This window comes from Nomascus leucogenys, chromosome 1a (assembly GCF_006542625.1).
Source record: "Nomascus leucogenys isolate Asia chromosome 1a, Asia_NLE_v1, whole genome shotgun sequence".
NCBI classification, from domain to species: domain Eukaryota; kingdom Metazoa; phylum Chordata; class Mammalia; order Primates; family Hylobatidae; genus Nomascus; species Nomascus leucogenys.
Genome location: NC_044381.1, coordinates 56,051,486 through 56,068,921, shown reverse-complemented (window position 1 = coordinate 56,068,921; position 17,436 = coordinate 56,051,486). Strand labels below are relative to the sequence as shown.

Here is a 17,436-nt window from a genome sequence, read left to right as displayed (position 1 = left end):
CCACCTGGATTCGAACCCTGGCCCCACTCTGGCCAGTGAATCTTGCCCTAGGATAGGCCTCAATTTTCTCATCTATAGAATGGAGAGGATACTCCTACCTCTACCTCAAACATGGTGAAGAATAAACAAAATCACTCATTTAAGTACCTAGAATAATGACTGAATGTATAAATGTCACTGCTTTAATATTGCCTTTTCCATTATTAGCATTAGGTATAACAGAAAAAGAATAAAAAAAGACTCTGGATTCTCGTGAACGAAGTGTTTCAGAGTAAAGCAACAGAAAAGAACAATTTACAAATTTCTTAACTGTAGTTTTGGTTACATATCAAAATCTTACCATGTATAGTTACTAGGAAAAGTCTTTATGAAAATACAAGAAAATGGGCTGGTTCATGCGTATAATCTTCTGTGCTATGGGAGGCTGAGGCAGGAGGATTGCTTGAGACCAGGAGTTCAAGACCAGCCGGGGCAACACGGGGAGACCTTGTCTCTACAATAAATAAATAAATAAGCTGGGTATACTGATGCACCTGTATTCCCAGCTACTCAGGAGGCTGAAGTGAGAGGATCCCTTGAACCCAGAAGTTTGAGACAGAAGTCGATCACACCACTGCACTCCAGCCTAGGCAACAGAGTGAGACCCTGTCTCAAAAAAAAAAAAAAAAAAAAAAAAAAAAAAGGAAGGAAGGGAAAGGAAAGGAAAAGAAAAGAAAGGAAGGAGGGAAGGAGGGAAGAAGGAAGGGAGGGAGGGAGGGACAGAGGGAAGGAGGGGAGGGGACAGCGGGAGGGAGGGAAGGAGGCAAGAAGGCAGGCAGGCAGAATACGATAAGTATTATTTTCCAAATCTCATTTTATTCCTGGAATCCAGGCTCAATTTTCATATCCTTATACCGCTTATCAAAAAAAAAATCAATTCTGGAATTCTCCAATTTTCCTTTCTTCAAGGCCCAGCCCAGGCCTGTGTTCCTTTTATGAACCTTCTTAGACAATCACAAACAAAAAAGACTTTCAGCTACTTTAAGGAATTCTTTATACTACTCAGCTGGTATTTCATGTAAACCACTATAAAGAGAGAGACATATTTTCATTCAACCAGTATTTGAGCTAAGTTCTGCACTTAGCATTGTGGGTTCAATAGTGAGCAGAGATCTCATGGAGTTCAAGGTCTCACGTGAAACTCTTCAACACACTCATCAAATTGCCAGGATGTAGCCCATCCACAGTTATTCGACATTGGAGCATATAATATCATACATTGGAGTTCCCACACATTTGGTCACTATTATTATTTCATTTACTTCAATAGGTTTTTTTGGGGAACAGGTAGTGTTTAGTTACACAGATAAGTTCTGAAGTGGTGATTTCTGAGGTTCCGGTGCACCCATCACCCAAACAGTGTACACTGGACCCAATGTGTAGTCTTCTAGCCTTCACCCCCCTCCCACCATTTTCCCTGAGTCGCAAAAGTCAAAAAATATGGAATACTTCATGAATTTGCATGTCACCCTTGCATAGGGGCCATGCTAATCTTCTACGTATCACTCCAATTTTAGTGTATGTGCTGCTGAAGTGAGCACATGGTCACTATTATGTTTTTTAGCCTTCTGTATAAATGACAGCACACTATTCCAAGAAGTAACTATTTTCAAGATCGCATATAAGACCACTTGAAATAGAACCCAGTGGGCTGATGGCAATACACAAGAGGTTTCTTTTCTAGTCTAATTTTAGCGCTTAAATTGATTTCATAAAATCAAATACTATGTCAATAACTAGCTTTGACATAGTATTTGAATAGTTTTGCTTTGTTTTAAATTTGTACTATCTGGTAAGGAAAAAAGAGAGAAAAGTAAATTACCTATATCCTTGAGTCCAAGGCTTATGTCCATATAAATTAACATTTCTGAGGTTGAAATGCCTTTGCATTGACGTGTATATTTACTATGGTGGCATTTGCTTTTCTGAAAGGCTGTTTTCAAATCAATGGCGTATCTCATAATCAATGTTGCCTTAGAAACTAGGAAATTCAACGTGAAGACTCAGACTAACTCTGGGCCCTTCTGCCAATTAGCTACTAATCACCTGGCCTCGTGACATCTGCTGAGTCCCTTCACTCCTCTGGACCTTTGCCACCCCATCCATAGGATGAAGGTTTGTACTTGTGTTTCCCCAACTCTGTGGGAAGGAACCAATTTTTAAAATTTTCCATCAGTTGAAGACTGATACATTTATGAAATACCATAAAAATACTCTTTGATGCCACAGCAATGTTAAATTGCTATAAAGGTTTCCAAACACAGGTGCATTTTGAGTGGTGTTGACTAAGATTACTAATGGCTTACCACTAAATGGATTAGAAGATAATTCTACAAAAGATTAATCACCTTCATTTGATTTTTATTAGTAATATAATTAACATATTTTTCAATTACACAGTAGCTGAGCAACAGAAACAAATATTCTGGGATGGGTTACTCAGAAAGGAAGGTCTTATTTATGGCAGACTCAAGAGAGAAATGGCATGGATAATCCATCTAATAATAACTGACAACTGATCATCAATACAGAAGATGGCTTTCAGGCAAAACAATAAAAAATACATTTTACTTTTTTCTCTCATTCATTAAAAAAGCACAAAATATTAGAATTTGTCAGTCAATTTTTAAAAAGCAAACTTGACAACAAGTAGTATCACTCTTTGGATGGAAATATCAGCCATCTTAATCCATTCTGTGTTATAAAGGAATACCTGAGGCTGGGTAATTTATAAAGAAAAGAGGTTTATTTGGCTCATGAATCTCAGGGCTAGAAAGTTCAAAACTAGGCATCTGCATCTGATGAGGGCCTTGGGCTGCTTCCACTCTTGGGGGAAGGTGAAGGAGAGCTGCTGTGCATAGAGATAATGTGGTAAGGGAGGAAGCAAGAGAGAGGTGGGGAAGTGCCAGGCTCTTTTGAACAACCAGCTCTCTCAAGAATACAGTGAGAACTCACTCCCAAGGGAGGGCACTAATCTGTTTTTGAGGGATCTGTCCCGACGACCTAAACACCTCGCAGCAGGTCCCACCTCCAACACTGGGGATCAAATTTTCAACATGAGATTTGAAGGAGACAAACATTCAAACCACAGCACAAGCCAATGTTCCATGGAGAGTGAATTTGCAACGAGAAGATTGATATATGATGGCTCTTACTAGAATATGGTCTCCTCAGCACTAGTAAGTCCATTAATAGAAACATAACTGCTTAATGGTTATTAGCCATAAGATCATTGCAGCTTTTAGGAGCACAACTTTTTGAAGAGTACATGCAAGTACAAGGATCTATGCAAACATGAACATTTGCTACTTTTTGAAACGATTCTTGCCAAGGTAAAACATACATATGTGCTTGCTCTTCCTCTTTGTCCACCAGCCTGGCACCCTAGGACAAATGCAAAAAGACTCCTACAAATTACCCAGCTCAGCCCTTAAAGTCCCTTCATCAAATTAATGAGGGAGAGATTTCTTCACCTGCCAGCAACAAAGTACTCCCTAGACAGATTAGTCTCGGGTGCATCCTGGAAGTCTGCTGAAAGCCCAGTGTGACAATCAGAGGCTGAGCCGCTCCTGAGCTGCAGGCCAGCGCCATAAAACAGAGGTTCTCAAACTTGAGTGTGTATTAGGATCACCTGGAGAGCTTATTAAACTGCAGATTGCTGGCTCCACTCCAGAAGTTCTGCTTCAGAGAGCTAAGATGGGGACTTAAGAGTTTGCATTTCTAACAAGGTCCCAGGAGCTGCTGATGCCGATGCTGCAGATCCTGGGAACACATTTTAAGAACCACCTGTAGAAAACATCTGATGACAGAATTTGAAAGACCTCAGAGGTCATCTGGTCCAAGCTTTTCATTTTACAGGTAAGGACCCTGGGGTTCAGAGGAAATGTCTTACTCCTGGTCATATACCCAATAACTCAGAGCCTCCCGTCACCAAAAAAAGAAACTCGGTTCCCAGAGCCTAAATATACTGCTCATCTCATGATGCCAAGTTCTGGCCACACATCAGGTTGCCACTCTGAGAAGGAGCGCCAGCAGGGACTTCATGCTGTTGACCGTCCTCTGCACATGCCCTTCTGGGACGTACATGGTAGCTCTATCAGGACCTCACAATGGTAGGTGAATGGCCTGAGCCCAGACAGCAGATTGGCAGCACAATGGGAACTACTTCTCGAATCTGGGGAAAGCGGTGGTAGGAGAAGAGCTATGGACTCAAAACACGTTTACTGGTGATGTTTACAGCTCCTGGAGTACTAACTTCTTGAAGAAAAAAAATAGTTCCCATTAAGAGGTACTGGGTCATGAACTAATCAGATTTCTGCTGGCTTGAACTTTCAACTTCCTAAGGCTTACCACTTTTCACTGTTCTTTGCTATTAATTTCCTTTTTTGTTCCACAATTCCAAGAATATCACTGTCTCCTTTACCTTGACTCTCGTTATAATGGACTCTTTAAACCTAAGAAGCACACACTGAAAAGGGAAAAAAACAGAGATCTGGCCTTAAAACCTGCAGTGGCCATTAACTGAGTAGACGTTGACCTCATCTCACCCATCAACTTCAGAGAAAATTTAAATTTTGCACAATTCAAACCACATATGGAATTAATTTCTATATCCTATCAGCAACCTCATAATTTTCTTCATTTAAAAAGTATATTTTGACTTGTTATCTATTGTTAAAATTGTTGAGCTGGGTGCAGTGGCTCATGCCTGTAATTCCAATGACTCTGGAGGCTGAGGTAGGAGGGTCGCTTGAGGCCAGGAGTTCAAAACCAGCCTGGGCAATAGCAAGACCCCATCTCCAAAGAAATATTTAAAACCTAGCCGGGTGTGGTGGCATGCCTGTAGTCCCAGCTACTTGGCAGGCTGAGGTGGGAGGATTGCTTGAGCCCAGGAGGCCAAGGCTTTAGTAAACCATGAAAATAAAAATTGTTGTTGTTAATACAGAGAGTACCAGGAGGAGGCATATCACATAGGTAATACTTTTCTTTTGTGTTCATATTCTAGAAAACTTTAGCTTTTATTGCTACTCTCTGGTTTTATATGCAAAAGTATATTCTGAAAAAATACTGGAAGATCAATATATTAAATATCAAATGTAGTCTTATAATGAATTAACGACTCTCTCTGAATAATCATGAGCACTTGCTTGTTCTGTCTGTAACATGGGTATATCAACATGTATTCAAGGAAGAATATTTCATATTTGATAGTCAACTGGCCTATCTCATTTCAGATTGGTCAAGTATCATTCTGGCTTTCAATGCTCACACTGTACCATCCAGTCATTATTAAAACATTGCACCAGGCACAAAACTGGTTCAGGTGCCAGGATACAGGAACAAGACAGCACAGCCCCACTCTCACAGAGCTTGCAATCTATTGGGGGGCAGACGAGCCAACAAGTAAGCAAATAAGAATATCAGGTCAATTCCAAGATAACAGCTATGAAGACATAAAGCCAAGTTATAGAACCAGGCAACTAAGAGTAAATGGTGCAAGGACGATTTCAGGTAGTGTGATCTGGAAAGGCCTTGTCAAGAGATGAACTTTTGAGCTGAGACATGAAGATAAGGAAGAAACAGCCATGTATGTGGAACAATTGTGGGGAACAGAAAAGAATGTTCCAGGCAGAAAAAAGAGCAAGCTTAAAGACCCAGAGGTAACAAATGTTGCGTTTGAAAAACACAAAGGTGAGTTTGGCTTCAGCCCAGCAAACCAGTGGGAGAATGACCCTGTGTACATTCTGAGAGGTAGGAAGGCATTTGGCATTTATTCCAAGTGTAAGTAAAAGACACTGAATTTAAGTAAAGTAATAATATAATCTAAGTTTTTAAATGGACCAAAGAAGGGCAAATGTGGGCGGTGGGAAATCAAGAGGACACTGCAATAACGCAGGTGAATTGCAGCTTTGGATAGGGGAAGAAGTGGTGAGATTTGGCAACTGTTTAACACCAGAGACCATGCTGGCAGATGGGCTGTGGGAGTTTCCTGGGATAATAGGATACATGTGTGAAATTTTCATAGCCCTGTAGAATAAAGGCATGATTTTAAAAAACAAATTCAAGAAATTAACTGGAGCAATATTAAATGCACCTTAATACTTAAAGACATCTGCCTCCTTTTCGTGATTCCATTGTCTGAAAGCTTACATTTAGTATTTGAGTTTGCCTTTACCAATCCATTTAGGAAAAGCTATTTTATGGAAAATATCACATTTTTGTTGTAGATCTTTGTAATTTGGCACTGCCTGGTATCTGAGCACTTATCTTCTGGGGGAAGAGTTTCAAGAAAGGTAGGAGGCAGCAGCCCGCCCCCTTTCCCTATGGTAGAAAGCTAAGGCTGGCAGAATTTTATTTAACAAGCACCTAAAATAAATAGCACTGACTATGTGCCAGGCACTATTCTAAATGCTCTAAAAATGACGACTCATTTAATGCCCATTATAGTATCTGCCTCATTGGGTTGTTATTCCCCTTTTACAGATGAAAAAACTAATGTACATTCCAGGATGCACACAGCTTATCAGTGGAAAAGCCTATATTTTAAACCCAGCAAGGCTGGCTCCAAAGAACATGCTAACCGCTATGTCACACTGCCTCCCTGCAACAACCTGGTAGTTGAGCACAATCAGACAGATGGAGGTTTTGAAAAGTGACACCAGGGTGCAGAAGATGGTCACAGGTGATTTGCAGCTCTGCTGGGAATATAAGTGTCTAGCAGCAGCAGCGGCAGCAGCGACCAGCAGGGTGGTGGAGTCCACTGACCGTGTCCTTGACAGCCTTGTCTGGTACTAGCATTTGCTACGTCTAGAGTCCCTTAAATCCTGCCCTTTTGCTGAGCCTCCTCTCCAATTTCCATTAATTCTAGTTCCTGCTTCCGCTCTAATAAATTATTACTCTGCTTACATGGTCTACAATCAAGAATCTTGGCCAGCATGGCTCATTTACCCATCAGCAGAGAGCCAATCTTCATAATGAACGTGAGGGCTCTTACAGAGGCTTTTGTGGTCCCTTCCAACTTTACAGCCCTTGGATTTCCGCTAGTATATTTTCTTCCTCTAACAGTATTTGTAGCTGTGGCTACCTGGCTCACAGGGATCCCAGTCCCCAGCCAGCTGCGCTCAGGTGACAGTCATGTCCGTGATACACATCCCCTGGCCAGAACTGATTGATCCAGGAGTGCACCCTGATGCCACAACCTGGCTATAAAGGTCTGCGGAGACGGCTCTCAAGCTTGGAAGGGGATGGGGTCAAGTCCTGTTGATGGCTGTGCGTTGAGAAGAGTCCCCTAACCCAACTGCCCTGGCACTTGCTCTTTCTCATTTATTATTCAAATCCTCTTTGAATTCCATGAGATGCCCTGGTGACAATCCTTCCAATAAATTATTGTCTCCTCTTTGAATTTCAACCATCTTTAGTATCATCGTAGCTTTGCTGCAATAATTCACTGAAAATCCCTCTGACTTCCCAATATCATGACCTCCCTTCATATAGCCCTACAGATGGGAGTTGTTACAGTGGTATTTTCCCCTTGTGGTTTAAGTATCACGGGAAATGAGAAAGCAAAAGATGACATAAACTAGAAGGCATCTTTTAAAAAGAAAAAAAAAAGACCATTTGAGGATTAAGACTTTATTTACATTGCTTTTTGCCAAACTCCACTGTCAGATTTTTCCACTTTATATCTGCCCGCAGCTTAAGACTTATTAAAGCCTCAAAAATTTCATCCTCTAATGACATGATTTAGTAACTTGATTATTTAGATACTTGGATACTGTACTAGTAATTGATCTGAATTAGGGACTTGATATCTTTGTTTCAAGTGTCTTAAATTTTTTTTAAAAAGATCCAGTTCTCCACTAAAAGGAACCAGAGCCCCTCTGAGAAACGGCTTTCTTCCCCAGCTGGGGAAGAATTGGTACAAGATGAGCCTGGGGCATGTTGTTATGCCAGAAAACAATGAAATGCTCAAAAAAAAACAAAAAAGAGGCATGTCACAGTGACACAGGAGCCAGCTTGAAGGGAATCTCATTGCACAAGTCGGGTATTATTTGAGCATCAAAATGATTAAGAACAGTAATGAAGTAAAAATCATTGAGGGAAAAAAACCTAGGTATTCATGAATTTGTATGGGAAGGAAGGGAGGGGAGGGGAGGGGAGGGAGGGGAGGGGAGGGGAGGGGAGGAAGGAAGGAAGGAAGGAAGGAAGGAAGGAAGGAAGGAAGGAAGGAAGGAAGGGCGGGCAGGCAAAGGTAAGGCTGTTGCAGTAGAATGTCAAGTGCCAACTGGTAAATGTGGAGAGTGCTGGAGTTGGAAAAATCATTCTGCAGACACCGTGTTATAGATTGGATCAACTGGAAACCATCAATGACTCCTAAATCTTGATAAGAAGCAGGGTATTTACTGGCCTTATAAAGTGTCTCTCCACAAAATTATGATACAGTGGATAAAACAGACAGTATCTTAACCAGGCCATCAGAGTTATCACCACCACAGAGGAGCAGATGGACATGGTGTGCCTCCAGATGCCACCCCCGAGAAGGACACAACAGCACGTATCCAGTGTTCCAGCCAGAAAAGCACAGGTGGAATCTCTAATCGTAAGAAAATCACCAGTTAAATCCCAAATGAGAAACCGTCGTTAAAAAAGGGAGAGGGGACTGTATTTTTCAAAAATTCAATGTCGTAGAAGCAATGACTTTGTGGAAAAGTTCCAGATTAAAGAAACAAAAAGGATATGAGAACCAAAGGCAATCCCTGAGCCTCCCCTGGACCCTATACTGGAGGCGGGGGACACCACTAAGGACATTATTGGGTGAACCGACAAAACTGGGATATGGATAATAGATTGGACACAAATATTGCATCAAAGTGAAATGTATAGACATTTCATAAGTGTACTGCGCTTATGTAAGAGATTATCCCTATTTTTAGAAAAACACACTGAAGTGTTTAGGGAAAAAAAGGCCACAATACATATAACTTACCCTCAAACATTGCCAAGGGAAAAGGGCATACCTTTTTCCTTGCAAATTCTTTATAAATTTTTAATCAGTTCCAAATAAACAGTAAAAAAAAAAAAACAAAAAAAGATTTGGAGCAGGAGATTGACTGCAAAGGCACAGGGAACTTTCTGGGATGATGGAAGTGTTTCTAGATTGTGATTATACATTTGTCAAAACTCGAAGTGTATACTTAAGCCTGGTGACTTACTGTATTCAATAAAGATGATTTGCAAAGGTACAAAGGGTAAAAGTCCAGTATTTCAAAAGGTTCTGTATTCATTTAAGGGTAGACAGAAGAGGTACATGCATTTGCCTCTTGAAAGGCCTCAGGAACTGCTGTGTTATAGATGGAAGCAAACTATCTGGTGAGATTGGTTTGCTCCAGCCAGGATGAACAGAAGCCACAGACAAAACCACACAATCCTCCTTTCTGAAGCATATTATGGCAAAAAAGTAAGGGTTTTTATTTTAACGTCTATTTTAGAGTGAACACAATATTCACATAACTGGTTAAAATAAAACACAGGCCAGTTACGGTGGCTCATGCCTGTAATCCCAGCACTTTGGGAGGCTGAGGCTGGCGGATCACTCGAGGTGAGGAGTTCGAGACCAGCCTGGCCAACATGGTGAAACCCCGTCTCTACTAAAAATATATAAAAATTAGCTGGGCGTGGTAGTGGATGCCTGTAATCCCAGCTACTTGTGAGGCTGAGGCAGAAGAATCACTTGAACCTGGGAGGCAGAGGTTCCAGTGAGCCATGATCATGCCATTACACTCCAGCCTGGGCAACAGAGCATGATTCTGTCTCAGAAAATAAAACACAAAACTCAATGAACTCTGGTCCCCAAGGGATCCTTCATATGATCCCAGATCCTAAGAACACCATTTACTGTCCTCAGAAATTTCCCTAGATGGTGAGGAGAGTTTGTGCATGTCTTACCTAAGCCCCCATGCGCAGACAATCGTTTGCATCTTACCCTCCCCATAGTGCAAGGCCCACTCGGATGATGCCTCCTCCAGAGGCTCCCCCTTTACACTCTGCCTGTTCTACCTCTTAATCTCTGTTAAGCTTTTAGGACCATCTTCCTCATAACAGCTATTTGTGAACTGTCCTTCTCCAACTCAGCCCTTGGGAAGGAATCCCTGCACTGTGGCTGGCACCTTGGAAAAGGCTGTTGCATTGAACTAAGCTCAGAGGAACGTGGGCATATTTACCATTTCATTCCTTTTCTTCTTCAGAGTGAAAAGGTGTTGTCTTTTTTTTTTTTTTGAGACAGAGTTTTGCTCCTGTCGCCCAGGCTGGAGTGCAATGGTGCTATCTCAGCTCAGCGCAACCTCCACCTCCCAGGTTCAAGCGATTATCTTGCTTCAACCTCCTGAGTAGCTGGGATTACAAGCATATGCCCCCACACCTGGCTAATTTTGTATTTTTAGTAGAGATGGTGTTTCTCCATGTTTGTCAGGCTGGTCTTGAACTCCTGACCTCAGGTGATCCGCCCGCCTCAGCCTCCCAAAGTGCTGCGATTACAGGGGTGAGCCACCGCACCCAGTTGGTGTCACTTTCTACCTTGAAACTCACACTATTTGCACCATTTTCTGGAATGGACTTCCTGCCCAAGAACATGATAGCTGATTCTAAAATGGGATTTTGTTATAACCAATCCAATAAAACTTTTTGGGACCAGATTTTCAACTTTTTGGTGTAAGTAGGAAGAGGAATTTTAAGATCAGTTTATGGCTCAGAAAACACTAAGGGAAACTCAAAGCAAAACATTTCTCTTAAAGCACTACCAGGACAATTTATACAAACTTCTATGCAACCCACAGTTGGTCAACTAAAATGGAAAATGACACCTCTCTAGGGCCTGAAAATACTCAAAAACGGAGTGATGATAACTGACACTGAGCGCTCACTGCCATCCAAAGCCCAGAGAATTTAGTCCACAGCTAAGACACTGTAGGGCTAGGGTTCAAACCCAGGCAGACTGGGCTAAGAATCTACATTTTTCATCTCTACACCAGTGTTTCTGACTGAATTTAGTCCTCCTGCCAAAGCTTATATATGTTGAAATCCCAAACACTAGTACCTCAGAATGTAACTGTATTTGAAGATAATGGCTTTAAAGAGGTGATTAAGATAAAATGAGTGGGGCCTTAATAAAATAGGAACTGGTGTCCTTATAAGAAGAGGAAGTGGCACGGCACAGTGGCTCACGCCTGTAATCCCAACACTTTGGGAGGTTGAGGCAGAGGGATCGTTTGAGCCCAGGAGTTTGAGACCAGCCTAGGCAACAAAAACTAAGAAAAATAAAAATAAGCCCAGCATGGTGGCTGACGCCTATAGTCCCAACTACTGGGGAGGCTGAGGTGGGAAGATGCTTGAGCCCAGGAGGTCAAGGCTGTAGGAAGCCGTGACTGTATTACTGAACTCCAACCTAAAGAGTGTCAAAAAAAAAAAACAAAACAAAAAACAAAAAAAAAAACAGAGAGAGACACAGGGATGTGCACTCCCAGAAGAAAGGCCATGTGAGGCCACAGGGAGAAGGCAGCTGTCTGCAAGCCAAGGAGAAAGGTCTCCGGAAAAATCAAACCTGCCAAGCCAACACCTTGCTCTTGGACTGCCAGCTCCATAACTGTGAGAAAATTAATTTCCTTTGTTGAAGCCTCCCAGTCTGTGGTATTTTGTTATGGCAGCCCTAGCAAACTAATTCAGCCAGTATCTGTTAAATACTAATTCCTCTTCCTTCCAGAGAGCTCCAAGGTGAGGCCTGCATCCAGAATTAAAACACTCAACCCAATTAACAAGCCACACTTCACCAATCTGCATTTAACAGGAAAATCAATAAAAGATCTCATCTTCCCTTATTTAATAGCTATTGTCCTGACACTTTCTCCCTATGCTGATCAGTACTCACCAATGTTCTTATCAGAACTCTTTTTTGTCCTACTTTTATGCAAGGAACTGATAAGAAATTTCTTCCTACTAAATTCAACCATCTCCTTTATTTTCTCCATGTCTTTCTGATGAGAAGGCGTCACACCAACATCTTGCAATTATTAGCCTTAACCAAACAACAGCTTTTATCTTTCCCTGGTAGACACTGACCTGTGCTTTTATTAAGCAGAAACGGGATACTGCACTTCGGAAACATCCTCACATCATTTTGTTGCAAAAGCATGCTTCATTGTGAAAGAGATGGTGGCTTTGGGGGTCATCCCATACTCCACAAAAGGATTCCAAACTCCCATTTGCAAAGTGGGGTTTTTAACTGAGGCACCTGAGCAGTGGATGCTCTAATCTACCCACTAGAGAGATGGGTGAATTTTTCACTCGAATTGCATGACTTCAGACAAAATGGTGCATACCTTCCCCTAATTCCTGTCTCTTCTGAGTCATTGGCTCTTCCTTGAGAAGAAATGGAGCTATGCCCCAGGACTTTACAGATTGAAATAAATCAGAGGTTTTGAAGTCCATCCTTGGAGTTCTGAACAGCTCTGTGTGGTTTAGAAACTATTTTTCACAGGAAAGTTTTCACAAAGGGGATGTGCTAGTCACAACTCGACAAAATGAAAATGGAGTTTCCAGAGGTCAGACAGTGCCTCAAGGTGGTAGGAGGAGGGTTGGAGCAAGGGCCTGGGGAGATGAAGAAGACCCTTGGGTCGCCCTGATTAATGTGACTTTCAGGGCAAACAATTTACCTACAAACATTTCTCCCCTAGTTTGTGCGTAAATGCAAGCATTTTACATCAAACAGGCTTATTACCAATACAGTATGGCTCAGCTGACTGCACAATTTTTCATACAAAGAGCCAGCATTTGTCAAGCTCCTGGTATATTCTGGACACTGTACTTCATACGTTGACACAAATCAAAGCATTGCAAAATGAAATGGGGTTCAGCCTGCCCTTGAAAAAAGTACATATGCAACTAAACCTCTCTGGTTTGTGGGGTTCAGGGCAAAAGTACAAAGCCCCCCCACCCATAGTTATTTTCTAGTGTTAATCAAGCTAGCAAATTGTCACGTATTCCTCCTCCCTTGACAAAAGTAGCTTTATAACAGCCTAGAAGGCCAGGGACAATGTAGAATTTTCAGACCTTTCAAAGTTATGGGTCAGACACAGAAATAGCAGACCTGGCCAATGAACAGAGCTCCCTCCCTTCCCCACCCAAGCTCCCTCTCTCCTAGGGGGGCCTCTTCTTGGGCACCCCTGGGGACTCCCTCCACTCCTACCCAGCCCACATTTCCAGGCACTTTTACACCCCAGCAAACAGCTGCCCCTTTGTGAGCTCTCCAGGGATTAGGTCTGCCTTCCTTTCTAGGGCTCAGGCCTTAGAAGCTGGTATGGGTCCCTTTGGGCTGGGTATTCATTCCATCCAGGTCTTGCGAGGGAGGGGACAGCATGGTCTCTGGGTAGCCAGCCCCTTTGGACCTACAGACTTCCAGCTCTGTGGGGAGGGGCACCCCCCCCAACCCCCAAAAGGCCAGACTGGGCCCTTTAAACCCAGGGGATAAGGGTAAGGGGGTTCTTCCGCCCAGGTCTGAAGCCTGTACTGGCTGAGAGCCCTCTCTACATTACACTAACTAGATCAACTTTTTCTTTCCTTGAAGCTTTCTGGGAGGGTGATTCCTATACAAGGAATAAAGATGAATAAGTAAACAGACAGATGGTATAAGAGAAGACTCCTGTTCAAAAGGGATGAAAGAAAAAAAAGTTGAAATCTTTGTGGCCATCCAGAAAAAAAATTGACTGCTGGTATCGTGGTCTGAAAGGCAGAAAAGGTAAAATATTCCTCAAACAGCAAATGTGTTGACGGCGTTCTAGAAAGTCTGAAGTGGGATCCTTGCCTCATGGCATAACTTGGGCAAACCTTAAACTATTTTCTGTGATTTGAAAGTGGATGTCCTACCCAGACCTTTGCAGAGAGACCAAAAGAGCTGGATGAAGACCTGCCAGAGGCACCAGGGCAGCCAAGCTGAATTCTAGGACGTGGACACACGGAGTCAGGCTGGGCAAGGGAGGTTTGGGTCTGCTGCAAACACAAAGGCCCGAGGGACCCCCATGGGAGGCAGGCATAGGAGCTCACGCTCAGAGGAGCAGCAACGGCATGGGCTTCACCCCCACAGCAGACCTTAGCCTCGGCTTTGCCTTTTCTCAATCAGGGCAAGTTGGTCAGTTCTCCAGGCCTCCATGTTTTAATTCTCTAGAATAGCGATATCACCTGCCCGCATCACCAGGTGGTGATGCCCGTAAGAACTTAGCACGATCTGGCACGTGGTAAATTCTCAAGATGCTTCATCTAGAACTGAAAGCGTGCGGGTCAGAGCTAGCATTGAACCCAAGATGTGGGTCACCACAGATCCCAAGCTGGGGAGGAGTGGACGGGGTTTTCAGGAGAGGCGCACACCGGAACACATAGGGTACAGCAGTCAAGAGGTCAAGTGTTACAGGTCCCTGTCCTGTTTTGGGGCAGGGGAAAGGGGTGCTTTTGCAAGTCGCCCAGCCAGAGATGGAAAGAACAGGCACCTAAGGCCCCAAGTTGCTGGCATCCGTGAGCTCCTAGGGGGAGAAAGACGAAGCCGCCCTGCACCCCGCTGGGCTCCAGGGCCGCGCGGGTGCCAGTAGAGCGGCCGGGAGGGCTCGGGAGGGGAACGCGCCCCGCTCGCTGGAGTCGGAGACGCAGCCACTCACCCAGCAGCAGCAGCTTGAGCTCGCGACGCGCGTCCTTCTTGTCCCGACGAAGCTGCCGCTCGATCTCCGCGCTGATGCGCTGCGACTCCTTCTCCTCAGCGGACAGGCAGCAGCAGCTGGCCATGGTGCGCTCAGCTCAGCACCCGACGGGGCGACGCGGCCCCTGGCACTCGAATCCTCGGCCCGGCTGCTCACCCGGCCAGCATGAGACGGGCACAGGGGTATGGAGAGAAAAGACGGGCGCCGATTTGAGCTTTGGAGTATAAGAGGCCTGGACCTCCGAGGCTCAATCACCCCCGAAAGTCGGCTCTGAGGAGGGGGCGAATGCCGAGCGCTGGGAACGCTCGAGTGCACCCCGGATCCGGGCTCAGCCCGCCGCACTCTCACTCTGGGGGGGAGGAGGGCGAGGCGAGAAGTTGGGAGCGTTGCTGGCCCCGGGAAGATACGCTCGCCCCTTGGCACAGGAGCCGGACAGCAGTCAGGGGGCGCAGACGACAGTTGGAACGTCGGTGCTCGGGGGAGAGTAGGATCTCCTGGGCCTAGGGGTGTCCCCAGGCGGGAGGTAGGCGCGGAGTGGGTTGGAGGCAAAGGACCTGGCTGGCCTTTGCCTGGAAAGTTCTGAAAACCTCAGCAGTGACCGCAGACTAAGACCAAGTGGAAAGGTTCCCGCTAGCGCTTGTGGCTCTAAGTGGCAGGAGGAGGCGGAGCATCTTGAACCTGCAGCCCTGGCGTCTGCTGGACTTAGCCTTCTGGGCACCCCAAGCCGAAGACGCCTGGAAGTGAAAGGGGACGAGTAGGGGGCGCGGAGCTGGGGGGTGGGAGCTGGCGTCTCTGGGAGCAGCCCCCACACTTGCCTCCTGGCTGGGGCGTCCCGGCCAAGGTTTGCTGTAACCTGCACGCTCTGGCCGCCAGGCCCTGGGTTCCAACAGGTGAGTGAGTTTCGCCAACTCACTCGCTCGGAGAAGGCGGCAGCAGGCTGGAAGAGGAGCGGCGCCAAGCGTCTGTTGCGAGACACAAAGCCCCGAGGTCTCTACCCGGACCTGAAGTGGAAGCTTGCCCACCAGCTTCACCACCACGCACACCCGGGTTTGCTAGACTGGCTCCTTCCGCTTCCCGGACGCCCTGGCCCAGCTCAGGCTTGGCCAAAGCCCTTGGTCAGCTCGGCAATTTGCCTGTAGAGTGTGGCTGGGCCTGAGCCTGCTGGCTCTGAGCTCGGAGAAGGAGCCGCCGCTGGGTTCAGTTACAAGAGAACTCCAAGAGCCCAGGGTAAATATCCTCTCGGCCTCCGGACGAGGGGGCTGGGGAGAAAGGGAACGGCTGATTGCTTTGCATTTTATGATGGGAAAGACACCTGCTTTGTAGAGAGGGCTAATACGTCCTGGTAGCACCTGGCAAGTTTGCTGCCCAGCCCTGAAGCCTAACAGCCGCCTTGCGATTGTGTCCGCACTGACACCTTGGCCTGTATCTTGGACCGTCGGGGTCAAGTTTGAGCAGCATTAATAAAAACTTTAAAAGCACCTCTTAGTACTTAAGTGACACGATAAAATGCATATTACAACATCTGACTTTTGTCTGTGTAGATTCTGATGCAGAAAAGGGAAGGTGGAGAGAGGGGATCCTATTGGCCACAGCAATGAACGTTCTTTCCTTCTCACGTCAGTATAAGCCATATGCTAATGGAGCGCTAGGCAATTAGCTAATGCTTCCTCTACTAAGAGCAGGCATAAGTCCCTTTCATTTGAGTAGCATATATTTTATAAATTCAAACTGAGGAGCACATTGAGTGGAATGGTATGTGTCATTATATAAAGAAGTTGGTATCGCGATGCTATCTGGCTGCATGTTCTTATTATTTTGCAGTTTAAGAAATGTAGAGGAATCAGACATTAAAAATGTGCATACATTCTTTAATGTGTGACTATTTTAGTTTTCTTGCAGGCATAAATTGACAGTAACAGTGACCCCTACAGGAAAACTCCTGGACATTTCAGATTTGATCTTTGGCCATTTAATAGCCTGTTTCTTCTCTCTTAGCTCTTACGGATTCATTTACAATTTGAGAATAAGATCTCTTGGCTTCTCAAAGTCATGGTTGCATCATAATTGTTGTTATTTAAAAATTATAAAAATTTTTTAAATAATTAAAACTAGGGCAAATTTGAATTCTTACGTTAATGGGAATTACTGATACTGACCTATTAGGTTTAAAGTTGCCAAGATTTCAAAAACAGTTATGAAACATATTGATTATGGCAAATCTGTACAACTTTCCTGGGCTAGTCAGCTTGGCAGTATATATCTGAAGCCTTAGACATGTCCATCCCTTTTGGCCAAACCAGTAATTTTTCCCTTAAGAAATAACTAGAAAGAAGCCTCATGACTGATGCAAAGGTTTTATTGCCAATAAAACAACAAAAACTCACAACCTAAATGCCCAACAACAGGGAAGAGGTCACTTAAATTATGGTTTATCCATACAATGAGATATTTTGGAGCCATTAAATATGTGGATATGTGAGTAATAAACATGTGAATAAATTTGGAGAAAATCCTCAAAATATATTGAATGAAAAAGGCAAGATCCAAAAATATAAAGAGTATGATATGATTTTAGTATAAGAATACACATACACATTTTTAAGAGACTAAAGGGACACACATCAAACAGGTAGCTTGCTGTGAGTCATGGCTGTTTGGTTGA

The 17,436-nt window shown here is 44.3% G+C and overlaps 1 protein-coding gene and 1 non-coding gene across 2 annotated transcripts in view; both read right to left on the bottom strand.

Annotated features, from left to right (window-relative positions):
* GNA14 (G protein subunit alpha 14) overlaps nucleotides 1-15,393 on the bottom strand; it is a 224,165-nt gene extending 208,772 nt beyond the window's left edge. Inside the window, exon 1 of the mRNA XM_003267443.4 lies at nucleotides 14,736-15,393. Within this exon, the coding sequence (XP_003267491.1) occupies nucleotides 14,736-14,859 (124 nt within the window). The 5' untranslated portion in view covers nucleotides 14,860-15,393. The remainder of the gene's footprint in view (nucleotides 1-14,735) is intronic.
* LOC115836271 lies at nucleotides 1,474-1,580 on the bottom strand. The gene has a single exon (XR_004031228.1). It is a non-coding gene; the product is annotated as a U6 spliceosomal RNA (small nuclear RNA).
* Nucleotides 15,394-17,436: the final 2,043 nt, after the last annotated feature.